The sequence below is a fragment of the Phalacrocorax carbo genome, chromosome 5 (genome assembly GCF_963921805.1).
Source record: "Phalacrocorax carbo chromosome 5, bPhaCar2.1, whole genome shotgun sequence".
In the NCBI taxonomy this organism is placed as follows: domain Eukaryota; kingdom Metazoa; phylum Chordata; class Aves; order Suliformes; family Phalacrocoracidae; genus Phalacrocorax; species Phalacrocorax carbo.
The window spans coordinates 44,036,592-44,062,252 of NC_087517.1; the positions used below are offsets into that span (position 1 = coordinate 44,036,592).

Genomic DNA, 25,661 nt, shown 5'->3' on the forward strand with positions numbered 1-25,661 from the left:
AGCCTCCCCACCCCTTTGAGTGACAGTGCCGACCCCAAGAGTGGCTATCCCCAACTCTGTGCACCCCCAAAGCCTGGGCATATGGTTTCCATTGTTAATGGAAATTATAAGCATGCGTGCCCACCCGTGCCCTTGTGGGTGGGGACACCATGTCTTGGTGCAGCACCAGCCATGGAGTCGGTGCACCCTGGGCCATGGGTGCTCACGCTCCCATTACCCCATATTCCCCAGCTGTCCTGCAGCCCCACCAGGTGCTGCTGCTTCACGATCTGCTTTCACTCACCAAACCTGCAGAAAAGCTCCCAGCAGAGACAATACTGGCAGCCGCCTCTGAAAACACCACCACCAGCAACACCCTTGATCGTTGTCCTTGGCACAGCTCTTCCAGAGTGGCAGGCAGCCATTAAATACCGGAGCCTGGCTGGGTGAGGAGGGGTGTGGCAGACAGGGGTGACACCACCAAGCAGTGCAACTGGCTGCACCGCTCCCTGTGCCACAGCCGTCATCATGGGCACATGGGAAATGTCAACACACCACTCCCAGCTGGCACAAAGGTCTCTCAGAGCTGATAAAAACAGGGGATGGAGGGTGGTGGTTTCACGTCCTGGCATCAGGTGATGGGGTGAGTCAGGTATCCCCACCATGAACCCTGGCTCAGTGCTCCCAGCATAGTTACAATGTCCAGGATGGGGGCTGGCATGGGGCAGGGGGTCATCATCCCACAGGCATTGCTGTGGGACAGCAGGGCTCAGGGTCCAGCTAATGACTCCCTGTGACACTGCTCAGGATGCTGCCATGGTGTGCAGGTGGAGGATGTGATATCTGCCATTAGACCTGGTCAGCAGAGACAGGAGGCAGGGCTGGATGCCCCAGTGCTCAGGTCTTCCTCTGGGAGGTCTATGAAGAGGGGACAGAACTCCTCCCATCCCATCCCCATCTCTCTGCTAACACCCCTGATGCTGCCCCATGTTTGGCAGTGCTCCCTTCCTGGGTCAGTGAGCAATGCAACAGGCTGGTCTTGTCATGCACTGTCAAAAAGAACCCTCACAGAAATGGACTGCACCACGTCTCACCCCAGCCCTGTGGGCAGGGGGCTGTCTCAGGGGGATTTCTGGGCACAGAAACACACAGGCATGTGTGGGGTCAGGAGGTGCCCACGCACGGAGATCTCCTCCTAGTCAGTGCCACGGGGTCCCTGCCATCCCCTCCATTGGGAGCCCTGTGGCCCCAGGCACTGCCAGCCCAGCTGGTTGCTTCTGTCCCAGAGATGGGGGGATGGAGATGGGGGCCTGAGCCCCAGACAGTAAAAATCACCCTTGGCCAGGTAAAGGCCAGCAGGGGACATGATGCTGGCATCTGCTTGAGTGGAACATCTCTCCTGAGGAGGATATCAAAGGAGCCAAGGCAGGGATGAGAGTGTTTCCCAGCTGTATTTGCTGCTGCAGAGTCCCCAGCCTGTCCCCAAGCCCCTCTCAGGCTGCCCGCTTCTCCAGCAGTTCCAGCACGAGTGCCGAGCCTTGCTTTGCTTCCTCCAGCATCCCGGAGACCTTCTGCGACATCTGTGTGGGGAGGGAGAAGGTGCATCTTTTGCCACTTGACAGGACAGAAAAGCTGCCCACTCCATGCATCCAGCTGGTGGCAAAGGGAGTGTGTGCCCAGGCATGAGGGGTCCCAGGGTCTTCCTCTCCATCTCTGTCCCCTGTCATTCCTGCCACCAGGGCCTAGGCACACACGCAGCCCCCACTTACCACAAGCTTGAACTTCTCATCTGTTATGTCTTTGAGGTTGATCATGACATTGAAGTAAGCTCCAAACACAGCTGCTTCCAGCATTTTGGCTCCCACCTAGGAAAAGAGGCTTGTAAGAAGCTCTCCTGCTGAACAAGAGCATCACCGTATGGTCCTGCAGCAGGGCAGACCCTTATGCTGCAGGACTCCTGCCCTCCCAAATCTAGTGGCACACAACGGTTCCTAACCCGGTATTTTCAGGACATGGCTCCAGCAGTGGGAACCATTCATGGCCTTGCCACACAGATGGGAAAAGTCAGGCAAGGGGTGGTGAAGGTCAACTCTCCTACAAGGGTTGCAAGCTGCCAAAAAGCAGGCAAAAACCACTGGCTAGTTTGGGAAGCACGGGTAGAGAGATGCATCCCAGACATCAGGACACAATGAGACACTTTGCAGGGAAAAGCAGTGAGCCTGGCAGCCTCCAAAGCCCCAGCTGGGGCAACACATGAGCCCAGGGCCATACCTGGATGTCAGATTTGCAGGCCAGGTTGCAGTGGCATGCCAGCTCCTTCAGAGTAGGCCAGAGCCCGCTCACCTTCTCTGCCAGGGCACAAGGCACCCTCACGGCTGTCTTCAGGCCCTGTTGCATGGCAGCCATGCGTCTGGGAGGGGGAACAGCCCTGGGGTGAGCACTAGGCAGCTGAGTTCCCCCAGTCTGCAAGTCCCCACCAGCCCAGATTACCTCTCCCGCTCTTCAGGGGTGCTTTTTGGCAGCTTCATAGCTTCCTGCAGGCAAAGAAAAGAAGATTTGCTGCCATTTGCTCCAAGACCCCACGTGCCTTGCATTGGGGTCCAGGGCAGACCAGATAGCTCCCATGTTCTTGCAAACCTCTCTTCCCCTGGCCCTGACTGGGGCCAGAGTCACAGCCCTGCTCCTAAGGACAGTGGCACACACTGATGCCAGCCCCCCTCACAGCTGGAAAGCCCCCCTGCTTCCCAGTGGGACATCTGCCACTGGTGGGACCTCACCATGTAGCTGCTGAAGGCACGGGAGTCAGAATCAACCATTGCCACCAGCTCGCCCATGGCCTGGTGGAAGGGGGGGATCAGCTTCCTCATGATGGGGTCCAGCTCCTCAAACTGCCGCTTCCCGTAGCTCATCAGCCCCACCATGCAGCTCAGCGCTGCTCCCTGTGAGGGCATGGGGGTAAATTCTCCAGCAGGACACAGTGCCCCCCACTACTGCCATGCCAGCTCTATTGGGGGAACCCCCCAGGCAGGTGGGGACCCCATCCTGCTGTGGGCCACGTACCAGGGCAGCTGCGGCTGCAGTCACGGAGCCTCCTCCCGGTGCTGCTGACCTCCCTCCGACTGCTCGCACGAAGGCACCCAGTGGCTTGGCCACCAGCCCCCCATCCACCTCTCCTGCCTGCACCAGGTACCTGCAGCACAGCGGTCCCATGGGTCAGAGCCCCCCAGGTGCAGGAACACCCACCATCACCATCCGGTCCCTTCTCACCCAGCACTGCCCTCTTTGACAGGTTTTCATCTACCCCTTGGCTCTGCAGGTGGTTGAGAAGGGGGCTAGCCCAAAAAACCCAGCAGGAGGTCAGGAGAGGACAAGGAGCCCCATGGGGACAGATGGAAAGCTGGGAAGCACATATCCTGGTGGTGTGTGGGGTTGCTCTGCATTAGACAGGGTGGGGTCCTGCAAACAGTGTTGGTGGGACAGAAACACCTGCAGCCATATCTCCAGGGCAGGGTGACAAGGACTTACAGTGCATGTCCTGATTTCACCTCAGCACAGATGGATTACCCTTCCTCTCCCCGCACAGAGATGTGTTTTAACTGGGCACTGAAGCACAGCACCTCTCACTGGAGGGCAGTGTGCGAGCCAGAGGCAGTGAAATTTGGGCTGGGGATGGAGTGGAGGATTTAACACATATATGCTCAGGTTTGGCCATGAAACCTGCTCCTGCTGCCTGCCCAAGCAACCTGCAGTCCCCCACCCCATGTTCACAACCATCAGCATTTAGGAGCAGGGACCACCCTGCGCCTGCAGAACACCCAGCAGAGATGTCCCCTGGGTGTGAAGAGGAGCTGGGTGCAAGTGCCACTCCCAAAACAAGCTGAGTGCAAGACGCAGGCAGCAGGATCCCCTGTCCAGGCAGGGTTGGGCACCATGATGAGAAGCAGGGTGGGGGTCCCTACTCGATGATGCGCTCCCGGGGGTGAAACGGAGACAGAGAGTCCAGGCCCAGCCGGCTGACTACCTGCAAGGAGCAGCACCACTGTGTTAGCCCCTTCATGCTAAGTCCCATTGCATCCTCATTCCCTGCTGTTAATTAACCATGGGTGATTCAGCCCTAGGACAGAGTTGCTCGGGCCACCACCTGGTGAGAGGACAGCAGGCGTCACCAGTCTGTCCCATCCCAGACTTGGGGGTGGCGTGTAGCCGCCTACAAATGACTGGGAACTGCACTGATAAATAATTAGCTTGCTCTTATCTAGCACATTCCCCATAGGCTAGAAAAGTCCCTCCCTCCTGTACCTGAAAAGCAGGGCCTGTCTCTCCATTTCCAGCTTACGCTGGTCCTGGGACACTTTCCTATAACACCACGCACTGTCCTTGAGCTCTGGGGAGGTCTCTTTTCCTTCCTGGCCTCCGTGCATGTAAGCTGGGCAGCTGCTGCCTGTACTCTCTCCTCACAGGATGGGTTTTGTGCTCCCTGAGCATCTCAGGACAATAAAGCACCTTGTCACTGTGCCCTCATAGCTTGCCAGGCACTGTCCCTGGAGACAAGTGTCACAACTGGGGACTGCTGTGGTCCTAAGTCTCTGCTCAGTGCCACTTTGGAAGGTTGGGGAGTGGGGTGGAGTGTGTGTGTGTCTCTCTCATGATCCCACCCTTGTGTTGTACCAGGAGGAGCCATGTTACCAGTCTGATCTTCTGTTCTTCCTCCAGGATGAAGAGTTTTTCCTTCTTGATGTAAAACTCAGCTGTGTCCAGCATGGCCTTCTTGGGGACAAGCCCCACCAGCTGGGACCCCACCACGGGAAGGTTCAGTATCTGTGAAGGACATCAGAAACATGACTGTCCCCAGAGCCACCTGCACTGCTGCCACTACCCCCCAGCCTGGTGGTCCTCATCACTTCCCAGGACCTGGGGAGCTCATGGAAAAGCCTTCAATAGAGGAGCTGGGGGCTAGCAGTAAGTTGCTGAGCTTCTGGGTTTTTTGTGCCATTCAGCACTCTGCCCAGCTTGGCTGAGCTGAGCGTGAGATAAAACAGAGCCTGACCTGGGGATGGGAGAAAAACTTGGAGGAAGCTATAATCTGTGAAGCCCCCATTGAAATAAGTGTGGCGTGCCACCCACCTCTGCATCCCGGCAGACCTCCTCATAGACGGCATGGAGCGGCGTGGTCTCAAAGTCCAGCAGGTTCACAGAAACCTGGGCTATATTCTCTTCCTCCAAATACCAGCCGATGCCCTGCACCCTCTTCAAGCGCCCTGGCTGCCAAGAACTGCCACGGTCAAGGCATGGCCCAGGCGGCACGGGGGCAAACAGATCTGCTCCCAGCATGCCACTGGCACGGGTGTACCTGGTTGGCGCCGCGACCCTGCTCGCGGAGGTTGAGGGCAATGCGGTGAGCCAGCTCCTTGGTGCACAGCAGGTTGATGTTGTACGCAATAAGGAAGGTCCGGGCACCTGTCACTGTGGCCCCCCACCGGGGGACAAAGGTTGGGGGCCCAAAATCAGGAGCCCACTCCGGTTTTGCAAGCTGGGGAGGGGGAGGGAGGAGAGTGCATGGGCTGGCACTGCTGAGCAGCAAGAGCCACCTTCATGGAGATGGCATCCCCCTCCACAGCCAGCATCTACCATGACCATCTCCATGTTCAGCACCACCCAAAGTGTTTCATCAGCTCCTCTCAGTGTGAAGGGACCATGCCAGCTGCTGGCACCCTCTCCAAAGCCAGAGAGGTGCAGCTCAGCTCTGCCTGGCCTGTGCCACCCAGCCAGGTGCTGCCAGGCTCACCTTTTCAGGGAGCGCCTCATACTCCCCAGCACGGATGGTGGGCAGGGCTTTCCTGCTCTCCTCCCGCGCTGCCTCTCCATACAGGTAAACTGGAAGACAGAGCCAGGGATGAGCACCACCAGGCAGAGACTGGCAGCACGTCATCCAGCAGGGAGCAAACCCCATTTGGTTAAGCTTTTGCAAAAGGTGTGTGGTTTCTCCACAGCTGGAAGCATGCGGGGTGGGATGGGACGGGCAGAGGTTCCTGGCCCCCACTTACCAGGCACCCCCAGCTCTGCTGCCAAGCGCTGCCCGAAGACATGGGCACAGGTGACACACTCCTCCATGCTGACATTCATCACTGGCACGAAGGGGCAGACGTCCAGGGCACCCATGCGAGGGTGTTCACCTGGTGGCAGGGCAAATATAAGGATGGGAGCTGAGAAGAGCAAGCAAACAAGGAGGGAGGAGATCCCTTTCCCAGCCTCTTTTGCTGGGCAAGGCCACATGGGCACTGCCGCCATAAGGCAAGTTGAGTTTGCAGCAGTAATGACTACTCCAGCCCAGAGACAGGAGCGATTTAGCCTCTCTGGATCAGGAGGATGAGCAAGAGCTTTGCATGATCCTACCACCATCCATCCTGGCAACACTGTTTGCTGCAGGTGCAGTAATGTGCTGTGCTTGGCCACTGGCAGCTGATTTTAGCCCAGCCATGCAAGGTGAACCCAGGGCTAACCACGCACTGCAGCCAAGGGATGGTCCGCACCAGAGCAGCTCCTGTGCCGCCCCCAGGCTCACCCATGTGCCGGCTCATGTCAATGAGCTGCCCAGCCTTGCGGGCTGCGCTCAGTGCCCCTTCGATGACAGCCTCAGGGGACCCCACGAAGGTGTAGACAGTGCGGTTGGTGGAGGTGCCAGCATCCACATCCAGCAGCACACAGCCCGGCGTCTGTGAGATGGCCTGCCCTAGTGCATCGATCACCTGTTGGACAGTAGAGTGGGGCAAGGCAGCTGAGCTGGCCAGACCTCTGCTACAGCCCCAGCTTCACAAGGTGGGAGATGTCTTTTCTCAGTTCTCCCCCTTCCCACCGGTGCTGGGGTTGGGGATGACCCCATGACCAATGGGGATGCAGCCCTGAGCTGCAGAGGATGCAGGATCCAAAGGCACAAGCATCCCCATCCTACCCAAGGGGTTTGGGACACCCCTGGCTCCCCGTGAGCCCCAAACCCACCATGGTCGGGGAGAGGTGCCTGGTTGCTGCTGCATGTCAAAGACCACCATCACAAATTGCTGTTCCTGACGATACTGTCCCCTGCCAGCTTCAAAAGAGATTTGCCTCTGTGAAGCCTGTTCCCTGGGGGAGGCAGTGGGTTTATTGCAATTTGGGGTTTGCTGAAATCCCCTGCCACTGGCAGGGCCAAAGTTCAGCCTAGGGCTGATGCCCAGCACAGATCCCATTAACCTAGGTGCTGTGTTTTGGCACAACTGCAAACAATATTTCTCTAAGGGGGTATGCCAACCCATCCTGAGCCCTAGTGCTACAGCAACCTGCAGGCAGTGAGGAGAGGGAGGTCTGAGCCCCCACTCCTCACCAATGTGCCAAAAAGGAGCAGGGGCTGCCTTTGGGCATTTTCAGCATTAGTCAGGCAGGGAAAGGTGCACAGCACTTCAAAGGAGGCAGGGCAGAGCCTGGCAGCAGGTACTGCCTGCATGGCCCCTCCACCAGGGCAGTCCAGCCAGCCATACCCCAGCATTGACCACCCATCAGTCCCTCCATGTGTTCCCTCACCTCCTTGTTATTCCCCTCTGAGAAGTTGGGGACACATTCCACCAGCTTGGTCATGGTCTCAGGGTCTCCCTGCACCGCACAGCTACCGGCTCTGCTCCGCACACCCTGTGGGTTTTCCTGCCGTTTCCTGTCCCACTGCAGAGCAAAAGCCTCCCAGCACCCAACCCTGTTGCCTCTTCCCAGAGCCAGGGTTTCTCATTAACTGCATCGATCAGCAACGAGGAGTCAGAAAGGGTCTTAGATAAACAGTGTGGTACTGTCCCTTCTGTGCCTGGAGCAGCTCAGGGCACAAGGGCGCTGCCTGTTTGCCAGGGGCCCATGCTTGCCAGGGTCAGCCTTCAACACTAATTAACCTCCAGCACAAATTAATTGCTAGGAGAAGGTGATATAACACAAAGAAAAGCAGGATGCTGTGGCTACTGGATAGGACAGCCTGCTCCTGCCCAGGGCACAGAAACAGGACGACTGGCGCTACATGATGGTGGGGGACAGCTGCTTCCCAGGACCCCCAGCATGGGCACAGGGGCAGTAGGTAAAAGCTCTCGCTGTGAGCAGGATTCGAACCTACGCAGGGAAACCCTATTGGATTTCGAGTCCAACGCCTTCACCCCTCGGCCATCACAGCCCCAGCCCTTGGTAGCCGGGGGGGACAGCTGCCCCACATCCTGGGCACACACACACGCCCCCCCCAGTCCCCCAGGTTGCCCTCTTTTCCTGGGAAGTGGGAAAGTGTCTGGGGCGGCCGGTGCATCCCCACACACACGCTCAGCCCTGCCCAGCCCCCCACGGGATGGGATGGTGGCAGGGCCCGTCCCCAGAAAGAGGTGCTCGGTGTTCCAGGGCCCAGGGGCAGCCACTGCCCTCCCCAGCACCCCGGCGTCGGGCACAGGGTGGGGGTGCGCGGGCAGCTGCGCACCCCGGCTCGTTGGTCTAGGGGTATGATTCTCGCTTAGGGTGCGAGAGGTCCCGGGTTCAACTCCCGGACGAGCCCTCCTTTTGGCCACCCACCGCCCTGCTCCCACCTGGCTGCTCCCCCAGGCACCGATGTTTGCCCCAAGAGACACCCTGGGCCCTGTGGGGAAGGGGCACAAGGTGCCCCCACAACCTGCAGCACTTGGCAGGGATGGAAAGGGCACGGGGGCCTTTCCCCACAGGCTGCAGGCACTGGGAAGCAGCCCGCAGGCAGCCCCAGGTCTTTTCTGTGGGTTTCGCGGTCTCTGCCAGCCCCGCAGCTGGCAGGGTGGTGGGACTGTGGAGGCAAAAGTAGGTGGAGATGCTGGGGGTTGAACCCAGGGCCTCTTACATGCAAAGCAAGCGCTCTCCCGCTGAGCTACATCCCCCTGCACCAGCCTCTCCCCTGGCTTTCTCATCACGCCCAGAAAATCCCCGTCGCTGCTTCATTCCCCAGCTGGCCGGACCTGCTGGCCGTGGGGTTTGGGGCTTTACAGACCGGGGACACGGTTATCTGGACACAGCCCCAACGCAGAGCTGCCCACCGTAAACACGGTGGCAGCAGGGCTGCCGTCCCCCACTGCCCCGACAGACCCTTCCCCAGCCACGAGGGGAGGAGCCCTGGCCGTCGCTGACCCGTGTCTCTGCCCACGGGGCAGCGGGCAGCACCGCACCCCCGGCAGTGGTGGCACCGTCCCAGCGGAGGGGACGTGGCCGACCTGGGGAGGCCGCCCGTCCCCCCGCGCCGGGCAATGTCGCCCCGTTCGTGCCCCATTCCGGGGGCTGCGCCCAGCGGTGGGTGGCCAAAAGGAGGGCTCGTCCGGGAGTTGAACCCGGGACCTCTCGCACCCTAAGCGAGAATCATACCCCTAGACCAACGAGCCGGGGTGCGCAGCTGCCCGCGCACCCCCACCCTGTGCCCGACGCCGGGGTGCTGGGGAGGGCAGTGGCTGCCCCTGGGCCCTGGAACACCGAGCACCTCTTTCTGGGGACGGGCCCTGCCACCATCCCATCCCGTGGGGGGCTGGGCAGGGCTGAGCGTGTGTGTGGGGATGCACCGGCCGCCCCAGAAACTTTCCCACTTCCCAGGAGCATTGGGCGCCCGTGCGAGACGGAGACAGATGTTGGGCGGCCAGGATGGGGAGCCAGGGTGCACAGGGAGCCCAACAATGCCCCTTCCAGGGGTTGTACTGGCCTGGGAGCAGGAGAGGCACAGGCCACCCCCAAGGTGTTACAGCTTATGCAGCCCCAAAGAGGTGGGGAAGTGACATTTTGCCAGGATGCTGAGTGGGCTCCCCCACATCACCCTGTGCCTCCTGCCCCGTGGAGCTGGGGGAGGTGATGGCTGGAGAGCAGAGGGGAGGGAGAGGGCAGCACCCTGGGCCAGCTGCCCCCCACCTGCACTGGGCACGCGTTGGCCCGTGAAATGCCCACGGCCGTGGGGCTGTGGGGGACAGGATCTGTGCCAGAGATTCCCCCTCTTCCCAGAAAAAACGGGGCAGCAAGGATGGGCTGGGACAGCAGGAGCCAGGGGTGCACAGGGACCCCCGCAGTGCCCCTTCCAGGGGCTGTGACGGCCCTGGACAAGATGGGCACAGTGGTGTTTTGCCAGGACGCTGAGTGGGCTCCCCCACATCACCCTGTGCCTCATTGCCGGGGAAGCTGGGGGAGGTGATGGCCAGAGAGCAGAGTGGCGGGAGAGGGCAGCCCCCTGGGGCACGCGTTGGCCCCACACCTGCGCTCGGCTGTGCAGGGCTGGGGGCAGTGTGGGACAGGATCTGTGCAGGGTGGCACCTGCGCACCCTGGCTCGTTGGTCTAGGGGTATGATTCTCGCTTAGGGTGCGAGAGGTCCCGGGTTCAACTCCCGGATGAGCCCTCCTTTTGGCCACGCACCGCCGGGCACAAGCCCTGCGGGGATGGGGCGCGCACAGCTCTGCCTGGGACTGCCACTGCACGGTGCCGGCACTGCTGCCGTGGCGCCCACAGCAGCTCGGCAGCCCGCCCTGGGACAGCCACAGGCAGCCCCTGACACAGGGGCTGTGTCCAGAAAACCATGCCCCTGCTCTGCCCCAGAGCCCCCCGCCCTCTCCCAGCCCCATCGGCAGCCTGGGGCACCCGAGGGACGCCCAGTGCCTGCAAAGCACCAGACCCCTCGGTCAGCAGCTCCGGCCAGCTGGGGAAGGAAGCAGCAACAGGGATTTTCTGGGAGCAACGAGAAGGCCAGGTCAGAGGGGGACATGGGCTTTGGGGCATGGCCCACGGAGGAAGAAGGGCAGGAGGTGATGCTGCAAAGCGCCGGCCATTTCAACCACTGACTGCAAGGGCCAGGGAGGTGGTTTTGAGGAGAAAAAACCCCAGAGATGGTGGGGATTGGAGATGCTGGGCACTAATGCCACACGGTCACCTCCAGATGGTGTCTCCATGGACCGGCCACAGCAAGAGGAACCTCCTTGTTCCCAGAGTGCGCCAAGGGACACACGCAGCCTCAGCTGGCTCCCCAAATCCCCAAAATGCGGGGGGAACAGAGGGCTGGGGTGCAGCACCCTGGCTCGTTGGTCTAGGGGTATGATTCTCGCTTTGGGTGTGAGAGGTCCCGGGTTCAACTCCCGGACGAGCCCTCCTTTTGGGACAACCCACCTTCCTCGGCCGGCGTGTGGGACCCTGGTATAACCAGGGTGCGACAAGGGCAGGGGTGCAGGCGCAGTGGGTGGGCTTGGTGCCCCATGCTGCTGGGCACATCTCCGTGGGCAGGCTGGATTCCCAAGAGCTGGCAGCGAGGTGCTGCAGGGCGCGTGGACAGGGAGGCAGATGGGGAAAGGGCAGCTGGAGGCCGCGCTGGGCACCACAGGGCAGAGCAGGTGCTGCCAGCAGCGCATGTCGTGAGGGTCTGTTTTTAGCGTCAGGGTCCTGGGGGCAGAGCAGGGTGAGCGGTGGGCGTTTTGGCAGGGGTGGGTGGTGAGGGGACTTACCCAGGCTGCCCTGCCCCACCGTGGCTGTGTAGAGGGGATGTAGCTCAGCGGGAGAGCGCTTGCTTTGCATGTAAGAGGCCCTGGGTTCAACCCCCAGCATCTCCACCTACTTTTGCCTCCCAAAAACACCTGACTGGGGCAGTGGGTGTCCAAAAGGAGGGCTCTCTAGCTGCTGAAGCTGGGACGTCTTATATCCTATGTGAGAATTATACCCCTAGAGCAATGAGGCAGGTCCCAGGCTGTGCTGGGACCCAGTACAGATCCTGTCTTCCATGGTCTCACATGTACTCTGCCCCAGCCCTTTCTTCACTACCAGCATAAGTGCAAGGGAGAGCACGGAGTTCCCCATACCCAGGATCTGTGGGTGCTGGTGTTTGGGGACATACCCACTGGAGGATCCCCTTTTGCAGCTGGCATAGCTGGAGGACGCTGTCTTTCATTCTTGGCGTTTCAGCCTCCCTGCTGCATGGCAAAGGCCAAACGGGGGTTGGTTCCCTTTCCAGGACCCCTTCCCTGTGCCTTGTCAGGAGGAGGTTAATGGAGTGGGGTGAGCATGGGCCATCACTAGCACCTGCCTTGTTGTGGAGCTGCTCCTGGCCACTCTCACCCTCTGTGTGTGTTATGCACCTCTGAAAATCTGGAGACTTTGAGGGTGCCTGAGCCCTCAGAAGTTGCACTGAGATTGTCTGGGTCAGCCTTGGGCACTCATGAGTGAGGCCGATGATGCCCTGGGGACCCCTGGGATGCTGGGGTGAGCAGCTAGAGAGAGAGCTGAGACAGGCAGTCACCTCAGGGCAGTGCAGGGGCTGGGGGCAGCTGGCAGGGCTCTGCTGGGGAAAGGGGAGGGGTCAGCAAGTCCCTGCAGGGATGGGACCCCAAAACCCAGATGATGATGGTAGTGGAGTTGTTGGGCTCCCTGTGCCAGGGTCTTGGTCAGCACTGGGGGTACTCCCAGTGGCAGATAGAGAAGAGTTTGGCTACCCCTGATGTGGGGCAGTGGTGTGTGGCATGGGGTGGGGGAGTGGAAAGAGGGTCAGGTGTGTTGTGGGGCACCACATGGCTGTAGGGCAGGTGGGCGCCATGGCTCAGCTGGTTAAAGCGCCTGTCTAGTAAACAGGAGATCCTGGGTTCGACTCCCAGTGGTGCCTGGGCTTGGGGGCTGTTTTTCCTCCATACCCCAAGCTGGGGGCACTGCTGGGGGTCGTTGCCCTGTCTCAAGCAGTAGAGCCCCACCCCTCTGTCCCAGGCAACTGCACTGTTGGGGAAAAGAGTTTCCTTCTGTCTGGGGAGCTCACAGTGGAGAGATGACCCAAAATATCTCCAGGGAATCTGGGAAATAAGGTACATCCAATGCTGGCTGGACCCCCACTCTCTTCCCCTTTAATTTGCGCAACTGCTGCTGAATTCTGCAGGAAAACTTTCTGGACACAGGTTGGGGGTGGGGGTGTGGTGGTGTGGGGGTGATGGAGACCTGCAACAAGTAACAAAGCCTGGGGCACAGACTTTTACAGCAAAAATAAATGCCACCCTACGCTTTGCCACACTCTGAACACAGGGACAGAAGAGAGTATGGAGAGGGATAAATGAATTGCCAACGCTTGATGCCCTGCCCAGCTGTCCTGCAACAGGCAGGTGGGCAGCTGGCTGACATGGCCAGGCAGATGGGGTGCCAGGGTTCTGTCTGCCCAGCCTAGCTCCCCAGAAGACACCCCGAAGAACCAGGCACAGGTTTGCAGCCTTTGGTCAAAAAGTGGGAAAAAATCCCAAAAAAAGGGGTTGGAGCAGGGGACGAGGTGGCCGAGTGGTGAAGGCGATGGACTGCTAATCCATTGTGCTCTGCACGCGTGGGTTCGAATCCCACCCTCGTCGGGACCCTTTCCCAGGGGCAAGTTTTTGGTGCAGCCCCTGCTGTGGCCACATTCCTCCTGCCTCTCTCTGTTTTTGCTTATCTGTATTAAATACACATCTGCCTCTGGGTTGCTAATCCCACTTGCCAAACCTGCTCCCAGCTGCTCAGGGACCTGCTTTGGCCTTCAGTGCAACATGCCAGGACCCATGCTCCCATGCAGGAGCAGGGTGCTGTACCCCTCTGTGTCCTGAGCCCACTGGCTGGCCACCCTCTTGCCAGCCAACTACATCTTCTCCCGGAGGCAAAGCACCAAACCATGGGCAGTGAAGGTCAGCAACAGACTGGCCATGCTGGCTCAGCAGCAATGCGGGCACACCCTGAGCCTGGGCTCTGCTTTTTTCACTTCTTCTCTGTCAGCCAGTTTATGCCTTTCTACATCTCCCTATCACGCCAATGGGAGCCAAAAGCCTCGCTGAGGCATCGCCGCATCCTAGAGATGATTTTTTCAAGGATAGCACAGCTGCTGTGTGTTGGCAGCTCCCTCCTGTGTCTGCAGCAGTGCTTGCAGCGGAGGTTCCCGGGGAGAGGAGAGGGTGAGCTACTGCAAGCTGAAAAGGGAAGAGGTAAAAAGACCTGGCTGCTGGGAGGTTAACTGTTGAAATCCCGGCGGTCTTGCAGGGAGGGAAGCCTTGCATTTCTCAGAGCATATCTGTGCTTCAACACAGCTGGAGAAGTGTGTTGTGCCAGCCTTGCAGGCGTCTTTCCTGCTCCCACGCCTTCTTTCCACAGAGGTGGATGTGGCCAAGCAATGCTGTGGGTTGGAGGAAAGGTGAGGACACTCAGGCTTAGCTGCCCACGCTGCAAGCCCTGCACAGGGTTTTCGACCTTCCCTGGAGCCACATTTCCTTCCCATGCCTTGGGGAGATGCCCCTGGGGACAAGCTGGTTGCTGCTTCTCTCTCCTGAGCCTGAAACAGTGATCAGGCTGCAGGGAAACATCATCCCCGTCCTGTCCTGCTGCTGTGGGATGCTGCAGTGCTTGGTGAGCTCTGCTGCCCTGGGCAAGGGGCTCCTTCCTTGGGCAGTGGTGCATGGCACAGGGCTGTTGCAGCCAGATGGAACGTGGGGGCTTGCAGGGCAGAGTCAGCCAGGAGAAGAAACAAGCTAGACTCCCTTGGGACAGCCTTCAACACTGCTGGGCTGTGTCTGCCCCGGCACTGTGATGAGGCCTTCTGGGGGGGATGTGCCAGCCTCGGTGACGCCATGGAGCATCAGCCCACCCTGGGGACCTGGCAATTATAAAGAATGTGTGGCAGCATGAAACTGGATCATCTGCAGCCCTGGGCAGCACATGGCAGCTGCAGCCCGGCTCTACCCAGCAGCACCGGCTGGGCTCTGCTCCCGGGGCTGCAAACACTGACCCTGAAGCACCCTGAGTCTGCCCCGGCAAGGACACAGGCAGCCAAGGATGCCTCATGGCTGCGGTGGAGGGGCAGCTGCCTGGGTGGGTCTGTCTGCATCAGGATGCTGCCTCCTGGCACCAGGGTGTCCCGCTTACCCATCAGCCGCCTGGGAGTCATCCCTGCACATTGTGCTGCTGGCAGGTTGGCTGCAGCCCCAGGGCAAGCCCCGGTCGAGAGCTCTGGATGCAGGTGTTCCTTGGAGATGGGTAGCGGTGGGTCTGTTGCTACTCCAAAATGTGCCTTTGCCTTTGGCTTTCAGGAGAAATTTTGGGGCAGGGGCAAGCTTCTATCCTCCAGCCAGTCTGAGAGACATCTAGCCCTTGGGTTGTTGGAAATCAAAGTGCAGAGCAGTGAAAATGGACTTGCAAAGTGCTGCTGGGGCTTGTGATGCAGAGGGAAACACAGCAAGTATTGGTCCAAGGCCATGTTTCTCCTCATGCCCTTACCTGAAGGAAGAACCAGGGCTGAGAGGTCCAGGATGTGCAGAAGTTAAGAAAATAGGTCTGAAGTATTTGGTTTGGTGAAATTTTCTCAGTTTTGTGGTTCCTCCAGAGAAAGTCATGGCTTAAGTAGAATGTGCTCATTCCCTGAAATGAATATGGGTTTGAAAAACCAATCCTTATCTTTCTCCCAAATACCTGCATTTCCAGGAAGACCTCTTTCCCCTATGGTTTTCCTTTGTTTAATCTCATTCATTACACAAATCTGATTATTGTAACTTCCTGACATGTGCCTTTTATTTCCCCTCTCCCCTTCTCCAGGCAAGGGACTTGTTTCAGTACACAGATCCACTTCCTTTCAGAAACATGCCCTCTCTAATTGCCACCACGCATTCATTTCAAGCATCACTGCATCCGTAGATATTCTGGTACACAATGATCCAATGTGAGCAGAACCTCAAGTACTTAAATTGGGTTGGAAAACTGAAATACACAGCGAGTCTGCAAATCAGAAGATCCCAGCCTCTGTCTGGAAGACTGGAAGGGAGTCTACCAGGAAAAGCTGTTTTCCCTGGGATCACAGGAATGCACAGAGACTCAAAAAAAAAAAAAAAAGATGACTAGTGAAGGGGAAGAAACCCTGACTGGCAGAAGAAGGGTTTAACTCTTCGGCTGTGGATCCAAGGTGCACCTGTGCCATCATTTTATTATTCAAGAGTGGTGCAAAAAGCAGACAGGTAAAGCTTAAAATAAAGCCCCATCCTTTCCGGCTCATGAAACTGCCATTTAGGAGGTTGTGTTGAATCCACAGCCTCCTGCCTTACTCAAGCAGGCTGGAAGGTTGCTTCTGGCTGAAGCACGTGTCCTCCATTGCACCTTGGAAAAGCTGATTTCCTCTTTCCCCTTCCAGAATGTTGTTAAAAATAGCTGGGCTTGACCCCAGCACCTCTAAAAGGCTTTTTTGCCCTGGCAGGTAGGGCAGGAAGGAGTCACTAGGGACAATTCAGTGCTATCAACCATGGCTCCACAAGGCCAGGTCACCCTCAGAAATAAAATGACCCCTACAAGGTACGTCTTTAACAGTGATGCTGACAACCCCCAGCTCTACACATGCATAGTACATGTGCCCCAGTACTACCATGGTTTATTCCAGGGCAGAACATGTTTGTGCCTTCATCTCGGCTCTGGTGGCGTGAAATGAAAAGCCACCATCAAACTTCCCTTGCCCCTACAGCCTGATGGCTCATTTCCCTCCTTGGGACCACGTCAGCAACTCCCTCTCCCCAGTGTGCAGGTGATTCACGTTTAAGTGCAGGTCAGGACTTCTGCAACTCCCCAGCTGTTTAGCAGCTAACAGGCTTTCAGCAAAGCAATCCCATGTCACGCTCTGGCCTGTAATTAAAAATGTCTTGATGATGTCACTCCATCACAAGGAAGCATAGCTGTGAACTTCTGGCTCACTGCTGTTAGCATATACAAAGAGAAGGATGGAAAGGCTCTTGGCCTCGGAAATCAGCTCACTTTGCAAAATCAGTCAGATTTGGTGTGTGTCACCTCCAGGGGTGGACTCCAGAGCCCATGATTACTTTGCTTTTAAAATTTGATGTGCCTTCCAAGCAGAATTCATACGCCAGGCATGAGGAATAACAAAAAAAAAAAAAAAGTCAAAATCTTCTAAGTGGATCCAAAAGCATAACAATTTTCTCATGCCAGGCTAGCTTAAATCCCATGTCTGCGTCGGTAGTACCTGGGCAGCTGGGGCAGAAGAAATGCCTTCTGGCATTTTTCTCCCAGCTGTTCATGGTCCCTCAGCACCCTCACCCCTGCAGCCCCCCAGCTTTTCCTGCCTTCAGTGAGACTGCTGTTGCAGGGTTTACTACAAATGCATGTTTCTTTTGTTCAGCCTATATCCCCAAGCTCACCTCAGGTGCACTGGGGAGCTGAATTGGTTGTGCTCAGAGGAAGGTGGGGAGTGATGAGCTGGGGATGTGCCTGCCCTAAATTCTGCTGAAACACTCTCCTGCCTGGAGGTATAAGACCTAAAATATATTTTGGCCTTAGGAAGCAAGGTGATTAATGTTTGTAGCCCGAATCATTTCAATCTTACTCAGTATTAAATGGAAGCAAAACATGACAGATGAAAGAGGGAACTGTTTAATCAGCCAGAGTAGCTTTCCAGGAGAAACTGCCAGTTGTTGGGAGTTTCAGGAGGAAGGTATGAGCCCGCTCCCCTGGGGGCCGGGGCACCCTATAAAACCCCACACAGTGCCCAGCACCACCATCTGCTTCCAGCTGCCGCCGCTGCCTCTGTCTGGGTAAGTCAAGACGGGATCTGTCTCCTCCCCACTGAGCTGTTGCTTTCATCGATGCCTGGTGTCCGGTCCTCCGCAAGAGTTCAAGGTTTGTTACCTGCCTACCTCCTACCTGCAGAGGATGTCGGGGAAGGGTTTATTTCTGCTCCAAAATGAGAAGTGCAAGGGTTGCAGGATGCAGGGCTTGCAGGATCCAAAACTACATAGCTGGGTGCAGCCTACATGGTTTTCCTTGCTGAAGAAAAAAAAGAATAGCACATGACCGGGTTGCAGAGATTGATGTGTCCCTGTTTATGGAAGGACATCAGAGGTCCGTTATATTTTGGGATGGGATAGCTCAGCTCACACTAAGTCCAGCTTGCTCATGTTGTATTGATTTAAGTGGGTTTTGCTACAACTAGATGCATCTCAGTGAGCATTTCACTTGCTGAAGACTTGCTGTCAGTTTGAAGGTAGGCAGCATGCAGGAGTGGGTCAGTGCTTTCAGCATCTGGTGCCTCCAGCTTCTCCAGACACGCAGCTCAAACCAAACTCCTCTCTTTCTCCTGAGCGGGGTATGGGGCAAGGAAAGGGAGAAGATGGTTCCTGCCCATTTGGAAAGCCATCCTTCGGGGTTGTGTACCTTCCAAACTCACCCTCTAGCTAGCTCTCTTATTATGGGAGACACTGAGTGAGGGTTCAGCAGGGATGCACCAGCCTCTGCTTTGCATTTATGCCATGGATCTGGCTTTCAGGTGTACGTCCTCGACGAGTGATGTCCTGCTACGACGTGTGCCTTCCCTCTTCCTGCAGTCCCCGGCCGCTGGCCACCAGCTGCAACCAGCCCTGCTTCCGCCGCTGTGGGGACTCCACCACTGTCATCCAGCCCCCCACTGTCGTGGTCACCCTGCCTGGGCCCATCCTCAGCTCCTACCCGCAAAACACGACAGTGGGGTCCACAGCGTCAGCGGCAGTCGGGAGCTACCTCCGGTGCTGCGGTGTCCCCGTGGCCTCTGGTGGTTCCCGGGGGCTAGGGAAGGCAGGACTGCTGTGCCTAGGCAGTGGGCTGTAAGGGGTGTCCCCGGTGGTTACATCCTCCCACGGATGCCAGCTGAATGGCTGCATTGGGAAGGACAAACGAAGCACAGGACCAAGACTGGGGAAGAGAACTAAGGAAATGCCCATGGGTTTCTCAGGTGTGGGGGGTATCTGCAGTCCCCCCAGGAAGAAGGGAGCCATGAGACCATGCCTCTGTATACCTTTCTCTCGCTAAGCTTTACTTTGTATTTCCACATAGGTGTCACACCCTGTGATGCTACACAGCACTTGCTGCTGGCTAGGCAAAAATGCTTATCGCGGGCTGTAGACCGAAGATGATAGTCATGGGGCAGTTGGGCAGAGGAACACCTTGTAGGGATTGGCTTGTCCTGGAGTGGGGCTATCCATTTCTTTACCATTTCTCATACTCTGAATTGGTTTATTCTCCTTCTCATTAAAGTCATGCTACTTCATAGCCTGAGTCTTCTGGTGTTCCTTGTGCCTCTGGTCTGGAGGGATAACCTGCACTGGAGGCAACTTGTTGCTGGGGAGGAGGTTTCTTTTTGTCCGAAATGGGAATTCCTCCTGCTCAGCTCTGTACTGGGCTGAAGTAACTGTGTGGTTTGCTGTGACCAGCCTGAAGGCAACTTTCTCAGCCTGGAAACCTCTCCTGCTGCCTGCTTAATGTGGACTTCCCACAAGAAGCAGACTTGTTGCCTGTTCCCTCAAGGAGGTGTGAACATGAAGGTTTAACATTTCAAAAAGGCATTTACCCTGTGTTTTGCAACATTTTTTTGGGTGAGCCAAGGAGGATGGATGTGGGGTCAGAAGTGGCAGAAAGTGGGTCTCTTGGGAGATGGTCCTTTGGATGGTCATCCTACACCCAACTCACCCAATGTTTTATGGGTGATGATGAAGAGTAAAAAATTCCTAAGATATTCTAGGGCAAAACCAGACCTCAAGTGATAGGCTTTTTATTCTTACTCTTTAAGCAGCATGTGGCAAAAGAGGCCTTATACAAATAAATATGTACTGACTCAAACCTAGGTAGCCCAGGTGACAGTGAGGCATGTGATGTGTCTGCATCTGGCTGTATCTCTTAATGAAGCAGCAGACACATTTTGTTCTGTGCTGCTTCATGTACACATAGACATCCATATGTACAGGCACAACATTTGCTTCAAGTGAGTGCTATGAGTAACATTAATATACCCATGCCCCTCTGCTGGCTCAATAAGACAGCTCAGGGAATGGCATCCCACCCTGGATATGGGCGCACCTTGTCTAGCAGCCCACGCCCACAGTAGCATTCCTGGCCCAGTCAGAGAAAGAGGGATGCCTGCAATATGAAACACAGTGAAACTCTGGGCACACAGACATTTGGGAGCCCAAATTTGCTAAGATCTGGTTGATCAGAGGTGTCATGGGGAGAGGCATCCTAACATTTCTCATAGACGCCAAGCATGATGGATACTCAGACCTGTGGTGATGCCATCAAGAAAGATATCCGAAAGATATATATAATAATCAGGACATGAAGAAAAAACCCTATAATTTCCCCATGAGCTCCAGATACAGAGGCAAGAGAAAAAGCTGGACCAGCGCTCAGCAGGGAGCTTTGCTCTGCTGCTGAGTGGAGAGACCTGCAAGTTCTGTGCCCAAGAGCTGGTCGGTTAGAGGACAAGGATAACCCCATCCCTGGCCCCAGCCACAGCACAGCGACCTCCATCCTGAGCCCTTCTCAAAGACTAGGACCCAAGATTTTAGTTGAACACATTAGCGATTTGGACAATAATTGTTTTACAAGGAGGGGGTGCAGGTGTCTCTGGAAAAAGATGCCAGGCATTGAGTAAAGATGCCATGTGTCATCAAGCAGAACCTTTCGCTGATAGAAGGAGGAATAAGAGTGCGACTAAGTCCTTCATGGGTACTGTTTAAATCTTCTTTCATACCTTAAGCATTTTGGTAGTGTGGCAATTTGCATAAAGCTTACGAGTGTTTATAATGAGGGATTATGAGCTTGTAAGCATGTTGGTCTTCAAAAGCCTTTGACCAAGCTCAACTGGTTTTATTGCTCAGGAGATCTTCACAGAGGTGCTCCTTATTTGGAGAAAATTTATGTGGCAATTGCTCAGCAATCAGAGCACCAGAAAAGACGTGTGGTTTCACATCCCACTTCCAAGGACTGCTCAGATCTTTTTATCTCAGCTCCAGAAATTGTCCACAGAGATGGGATGCAAAATTCTCCTGACCACTGCAATGAGGAAAAGCATTGGAGTTCCAGCAAAATCTTTGTTAGAAAGTTGGGGCTGGTGCAACTGTCTTCCACCGTCTACTGCACCGGACAATCCAGGATGGAGCAGGGGGACAGAATAATGACATTTTTATATGGCTTTTCACTGAATGACTCCACTGTTGAGGTTATACGGATTGTTTTTCTGAAGAGTCAGTGTCTCAAAGGTGACTAAAATCCACACAGGTCCTTGATTTGACTTGAAAATTGTGATGCCTTAGTGGAGAGTTGGGAAGTGAGGACCTCAGTGCCCTGCAGGGATTCCCATCCCAAGGGCCCTGGCACCCTTTATCCCATGGGTACTCTGACTCCCAGCCAGGAGCCATGCTGTCTTGGCTCCCAGCTCGAGAGCCGTCCTGAATTCACTCCACCATGTATCCCCCACAGCCAGCGCTTGCCCAGGGCAGGACCCCACAGACCTGCTGATCAGGCCCTAAAATACAGGTTCCTGCAAAGAAAGTGCAGCCAAAGGTCCTGGTGAGAAACAGGGAACTACATACCAAGACTGAGATGAAAAATAATGCTTAGTGGGTGGAAGGATACACATGGAGGCAAATAGCTGGGTCCTGGGGTTTGGTCCCAGCATTGACTACTTATGGCTTTCAACAGCAGCTGCAGAAGCATTTCTGAGAAAAGCCTGGAGCTTAGCCCAAAAGCAAACCTTTGGCTATGCCTGCATCTGTTCAGTTTGATATCTTCTGTTCACCTCCTATCTTCCCTCACCTGCTCATGTCCTTGGAAGAAACCTTCTCCCTGCTGTCACTCAGCATCCTCCTCCTGCAGAAATCATTACTTTCTGGAGACCCTCCTAATTTTCTTTCTTCTATCCTCTGCTTTGGTGAAGTCAACTGCACCAGCGGAAATTACATTGCATGAATCATGGTGGGGTACCCCATCGCATGGTGGGGCCTGGGAAGGTGATGGTGGTAGCTCCCCATCCGTGGGGGTGTCGGTCTCCTCTTTAGGGTGTATGTAATCATGGGAACATCCCAGCCTGCACCACCACATGTGGCAAATGGGCTTGCTAAGGTTTCTCTGCATTTGCCTGCTTGGGTAGCCAACAGAAGCAGCCAGTGAGCTTTTCATGTGGTGGTGGGTACTTTGCCCCCTGGGGATGGAAGAGGTGGGGAGAAAGGATGAAGTCATGGTTTGAGTTGGAACAAGTAGACAAGCATAGAGAGTTGCCATGGAAAAGAGAAGACTGTTGTGAGTAGCAAGTGAGTGGGACCATCAGGAGCATAAGCCCTGGGCAGCATGGGGCTGGTGATAGGGATGGAGAGATTGGTGGTGGCTGGATGATTGCTGGGTCTACACAATCCCAGCACATCTATCTGTGGCTTGTCTGCACATCCAGATGAGAAAAAAAAATCCTGGTTACTCACAGCAGTGGGATGGATGAAGAAGCAGATCCACCGCCAGTACATTTGCAGGGCTGCAAAAGGCATATCCTGCCCCAGGACCAGGGTGCCAAACTGAGGATAATACCAGGAGTCCTAGCTGGCCTCAACAGGCAGTGTCCCTCATTCTCCTTGCTGGGGCAAGGACTCCTGGCCAGAGTCCTTGGGGACATGTGTCCTGCAGCCAACTAGCTGGAGACAGGGCCTCTGGAGCTGGGAGCCTGCAGGCATGGCAGACTGAGATGAGACTTGTTTGCCAATAAAAAAAATCTCTTTCCTCACCCACTAAGGCATTGCAATGCAATTTTCCACCAGAGCAGAGAGGATGCCTGCATTTAGGCTTTAGGAAGGGGAGAGAAAGTGGTTGCATGGCCGGGATAAGGGGAGGAGAGGGCACCACTGAGAGGACATCCCACCCCAGACACCCACAGACTGACTGCAGGACAGGGGCTCACCAGGGTTTCTCAGGATGTCCTCCCTGACAGGCAAGGGCCCTGTGCCAGCCTGAGGAGCCAGACAGGTGATGGCTCCAGCAAGGACTCCGGTTCTTCCCTGGGGCTGGAAATCCCATAAAGCAGGAAAATAACAGGCCACCTACATGTGTGAGTCATGGGCACAAATCAAAAGGCACTGGCATCCCAGTCTAGCCCTCCTGGCGCTGCCCGTGGGAGTAGCGCTCACAAGGCTTGCATCCCAGTGCGACTGCAGTGCTGTTGGCTCCACCAGCACTGTGTCTCATCCCGAGCCCAAATCATCACCAGACACTGCTCCTGGATGTCCTACACCCCACCCACCCCTTCTCGTTTAAGCTTCTCCCCCTGGGGAGGGCAGCCCTTGGGAAGAGACAGACATGAGTGCAATCAAAATGGAGCCCAAACCCCAATGGTTTACAAGGTCCTGCGATTGAAATACTTGTGGATTTGTGTTTCAAACTAAAGAATTGTTCAATTAAATATTCCAAGGCTGTTAATTCATGTTTGCCGTTAATTTACGAATTAGGTGTCTGCATCCTTCCCAAAGAGAAAAAGGGTGCTCTGGTTATTGCTGCATAAGGTGGCTGGTGTTAGCACTGGATCTGTGGGGCTGAAGAACCCCGGCAGCCATGATGGGTCATGTGACCTGGAAATCATGGGGGTGCAGTGCTCCTCCTGCCTGTTCCTCCCCACTCCTCTGTGATCTGCAGGGCAGGGGAGAGGAGCAAGGCTTGCCTGCACTGCCTGTGTCTGATCCTTCCTCCTGGTTCCCCCAGGCCAGCTCACAGTGTTTGGATGTACCCCAGGGAGGGAACCCTTGCTCTAGCACATCCTGCAATGTGACATAATTAGCATGGGAGGCTTGCTGCGGGTAGGTTGTCTGAAAATCAGCTTTTTGCCCTGTTTCCCCTGTGGCTGTCCTGCATGGACGGGGGTCTCCACCAGCTGGGGCTCCCACAGCAGCTTGACTTCCCACCCTGGCACAGCTAGAGGCAGTCCTACCCTTGGGGACTGCATCCAGAAAAAATTCCCCTGGTCAGTCCCAGAGCTGTCCTCCAAGTCGTGCTCCTCACAGCACCCGTGGGAGCCCCAGCCCCAGCACCCTGCTGACCTCCATGGTTGGCAGCTCCTGGGGGCTGGAAAAAGGGAATAGACAGGTGTATTTCCCAGTAACCTTCACTTGCAGCTCCAGTCCTTTGTCCCAAAGCCACACAAGAAATTCTGGCACAGAGGAGTGGGGTATTGTTAGCCCTGGGACCACGTGAAATGGGTTTCTGAGGTGTGGTGATGAAAGATGGGGGCACTCAGGAACCATTCCCCTATGCCCATGGCCATGGGTGGATGGAGCACAGTGGCCGTGGGCAGGGAGTCTACCTCTGTCCCTGGCTCGTTGGTCTAGGGGTATGATTCTCGCTTCGGGTGCGAGAGGTCCCGGGTTCAACTCCCGGACGAGCCCTTCTTTTGGGCATCCACCTCCCCTGGTCGTCCATGGGGCTGTGACATGACCAGGGCAGCAGTGCCTGGCAGAGTGGGGTCAGTGCCATGTCCTGGCTGGGCATATCCCCACAGGCAAGATGGACCCCAAGAGCCAGGAGCAAGGGAGCACTGGTGTGGAGGGGATGTAGCTCAGTGGGAGAGCACTTGCTTTGCATGTAACAGGCCCTGGGTTCAAACCCTAGCATCTCCAGCTACTTTTGCTTTCCCACAGCCTCCTCCTCACTGGCTGCTTGGCTGGCAGAGCCCCTAGGTCTCCCTAGGATAGCCCTGGGGATGCCTGTGGGCACGGTTGGTCTGGGGACGTTTCCCAGCACCTGCAGGCTGTGGGTATGCTGGGGGAAAACCACAGGCTCAGCTGCACCCCTAACCCTAAAATATGGGGGGCAGAGTAGTTGGAGGTGCAAAAGGTGTGCAGCACCCTGGCTGCTTTGTCTAGGGGTATGATTCTTGCTTAGGGTGAAAGAGGTCCCGCGACAACTCCTTCTTTTGGGACAATCCCTCCTTTGAGGACTACATCCCTGCTCCTCTCTGCAGACACAGTGGAGGAGGCTCAGCCCTGCCATCCCTCAGCTGTCTACAAAAGGGTACCCCATGGTGTGTCCATAGGGTTTCTCTTTCAATCAACCTGGTTTTAGCAAGCTTGGATGGTGCCATCAATGGTATCTGCCCAGAGAGCTGCCCCTGTGGTGTCACAGACAGTGTGCCCTGACTAGGAATCCCACAGGCAGGGGGATGTAGCTCAGTGGGAGAGCGCTTGCTTCGCATGTAAGAGGCCCTGGGTTCAACCCCCAGCATCTCCAGCTTTTCCTCCCTGAAAACTCAGCAGGACTGTGAGGGAGGAGGAAAGGAAATGGCCGGTGCTTAGCAGGAAACATCCCCTTTCTTGCTGCATGGGACATCCCTCAAAGTTGATCCTACTCTTGCACAAGGGTTCCTCCTCTTTGCTCTCAGGAACTGCTGGTGGCTGTTTTCTTCCCAAGCTATCTGCTTCTGCCCCAAGCAGAGCTGCCCACCTTAAACATGGTGGCAGAAGGGCCCCACTCTGCTGTCCCCCACTGCCCTGACAGACCCTTCCCCACCCACAAGGGAATGATCCGTGGCCATGGCTGAGCCGTGTCTCTGCCCACTAGGCAGCATGCAGCAACTAGCTCCCTGCAGTGGCGGTGCCGACATGGGAAGGTTGCCCATCCCCCCGTGCCTTGCAATGTTACCCCATCTGTGCCCTGTTACTGAAGGGCCTCTGCCAGGAAAAAGGTACCCAAAAGGAGGGCTCGTCCGGGAGTTGAACCCGGGACCTCTCGCACCCTAAGCGAGAATCATACCCCTAGACCAACGAGCCGGGGTGCGCAGCTGCCCGCGCACCCCCACCCTGTGCCCGACGCCGGGGTGCTGGGGAGGGCAGTGGCTGCCCCTGGGCCCTGGAACACCAAGCACCTCTTTCTGGGGACGGGCCCTGCCACCATCCCA

General features: G+C 56.4%; 1 protein-coding gene and 13 non-coding genes across 17 annotated transcripts; 9 read left to right on the forward strand and 5 right to left on the reverse strand.

The window, feature by feature from the left end:
- Positions 1-1,411: 1,411 nt before the first annotated feature.
- On the reverse strand, positions 1,412-7,717 carry FTCD (formimidoyltransferase cyclodeaminase). Of its 4 annotated transcripts, XM_064452223.1 has the most exons (15): positions 7,534-7,717; positions 6,976-7,098; positions 6,542-6,725; positions 6,024-6,152; positions 5,765-5,853; positions 5,330-5,509; positions 5,104-5,241; positions 4,666-4,797; positions 3,939-4,000; positions 3,040-3,169; positions 2,757-2,918; positions 2,470-2,513; positions 2,251-2,407; positions 1,749-1,844; positions 1,412-1,559 (listed from the first exon to the last, which is right to left on the reverse strand). In XM_064452223.1, the coding sequence occupies exons 2-15, from the start codon at positions 6,976-6,978 to the stop codon at positions 1,473-1,475; spliced, it is 1,593 nt and encodes a 530-aa protein (XP_064308293.1). In that variant the 5' UTR covers positions 6,979-7,098; positions 7,534-7,717; the 3' UTR covers positions 1,412-1,472. The 4 variants fall into 4 exon arrangements, with proteins under 4 accessions (XP_064308293.1, XP_009504389.2, XP_064308295.1 ...); XM_009506094.2 differs by lacking the exon at positions 6,976-7,098 and having other exon boundaries at positions 2,251-2,389; positions 7,534-7,715; XM_064452225.1 differs by lacking the exon at positions 6,976-7,098 and having other exon boundaries at positions 7,534-7,714.
- A 359-nt stretch (positions 7,718-8,076) lies between these two features.
- On the reverse strand, positions 8,077-8,158 carry TRNAS-CGA (transfer RNA serine (anticodon CGA)). Its single transcript has one exon. It is a non-coding gene; the product is annotated as a tRNA-Ser (tRNA).
- Positions 8,159-8,452: 294 nt separating this feature from the next.
- On the forward strand, positions 8,453-8,524 carry TRNAP-AGG (transfer RNA proline (anticodon AGG)). Its single transcript has one exon. It is a non-coding gene; the product is annotated as a tRNA-Pro (tRNA).
- Positions 8,525-8,801: 277 nt separating this feature from the next.
- On the reverse strand, positions 8,802-8,873 carry TRNAA-UGC (transfer RNA alanine (anticodon UGC)). Its single transcript has one exon. It is a non-coding gene; the product is annotated as a tRNA-Ala (tRNA).
- Positions 8,874-9,296: 423 nt separating this feature from the next.
- TRNAP-AGG (transfer RNA proline (anticodon AGG)) lies at positions 9,297-9,368 on the reverse strand. The gene has a single exon. It is a non-coding gene; the product is annotated as a tRNA-Pro (tRNA).
- Positions 9,369-10,289: 921 nt separating this feature from the next.
- Positions 10,290-10,361, forward strand: TRNAP-AGG (transfer RNA proline (anticodon AGG)). Its single transcript has one exon. It is a non-coding gene; the product is annotated as a tRNA-Pro (tRNA).
- Positions 10,362-11,031: 670 nt separating this feature from the next.
- TRNAP-UGG (transfer RNA proline (anticodon UGG)) lies at positions 11,032-11,103 on the forward strand. Its single transcript has one exon. It is a non-coding gene; the product is annotated as a tRNA-Pro (tRNA).
- A 384-nt stretch (positions 11,104-11,487) lies between these two features.
- On the forward strand, positions 11,488-11,559 carry TRNAA-UGC (transfer RNA alanine (anticodon UGC)). The gene has a single exon. It is a non-coding gene; the product is annotated as a tRNA-Ala (tRNA).
- A 969-nt stretch (positions 11,560-12,528) lies between these two features.
- On the forward strand, positions 12,529-12,602 carry TRNAT-AGU (transfer RNA threonine (anticodon AGU)). Its single transcript has one exon. It is a non-coding gene; the product is annotated as a tRNA-Thr (tRNA).
- Positions 12,603-13,241: 639 nt separating this feature from the next.
- On the forward strand, positions 13,242-13,323 carry TRNAS-GCU (transfer RNA serine (anticodon GCU)). Its single transcript has one exon. It is a non-coding gene; the product is annotated as a tRNA-Ser (tRNA).
- Positions 13,324-24,081: 10,758 nt separating this feature from the next.
- Positions 24,082-24,153, forward strand: TRNAP-CGG (transfer RNA proline (anticodon CGG)). The gene has a single exon. It is a non-coding gene; the product is annotated as a tRNA-Pro (tRNA).
- Positions 24,154-24,312: 159 nt separating this feature from the next.
- On the forward strand, positions 24,313-24,384 carry TRNAA-UGC (transfer RNA alanine (anticodon UGC)). The gene has a single exon. It is a non-coding gene; the product is annotated as a tRNA-Ala (tRNA).
- A 538-nt stretch (positions 24,385-24,922) lies between these two features.
- Positions 24,923-24,994, forward strand: TRNAA-CGC (transfer RNA alanine (anticodon CGC)). The gene has a single exon. It is a non-coding gene; the product is annotated as a tRNA-Ala (tRNA).
- A 467-nt stretch (positions 24,995-25,461) lies between these two features.
- Positions 25,462-25,533, reverse strand: TRNAP-AGG (transfer RNA proline (anticodon AGG)). Its single transcript has one exon. It is a non-coding gene; the product is annotated as a tRNA-Pro (tRNA).
- Positions 25,534-25,661: the final 128 nt, after the last annotated feature.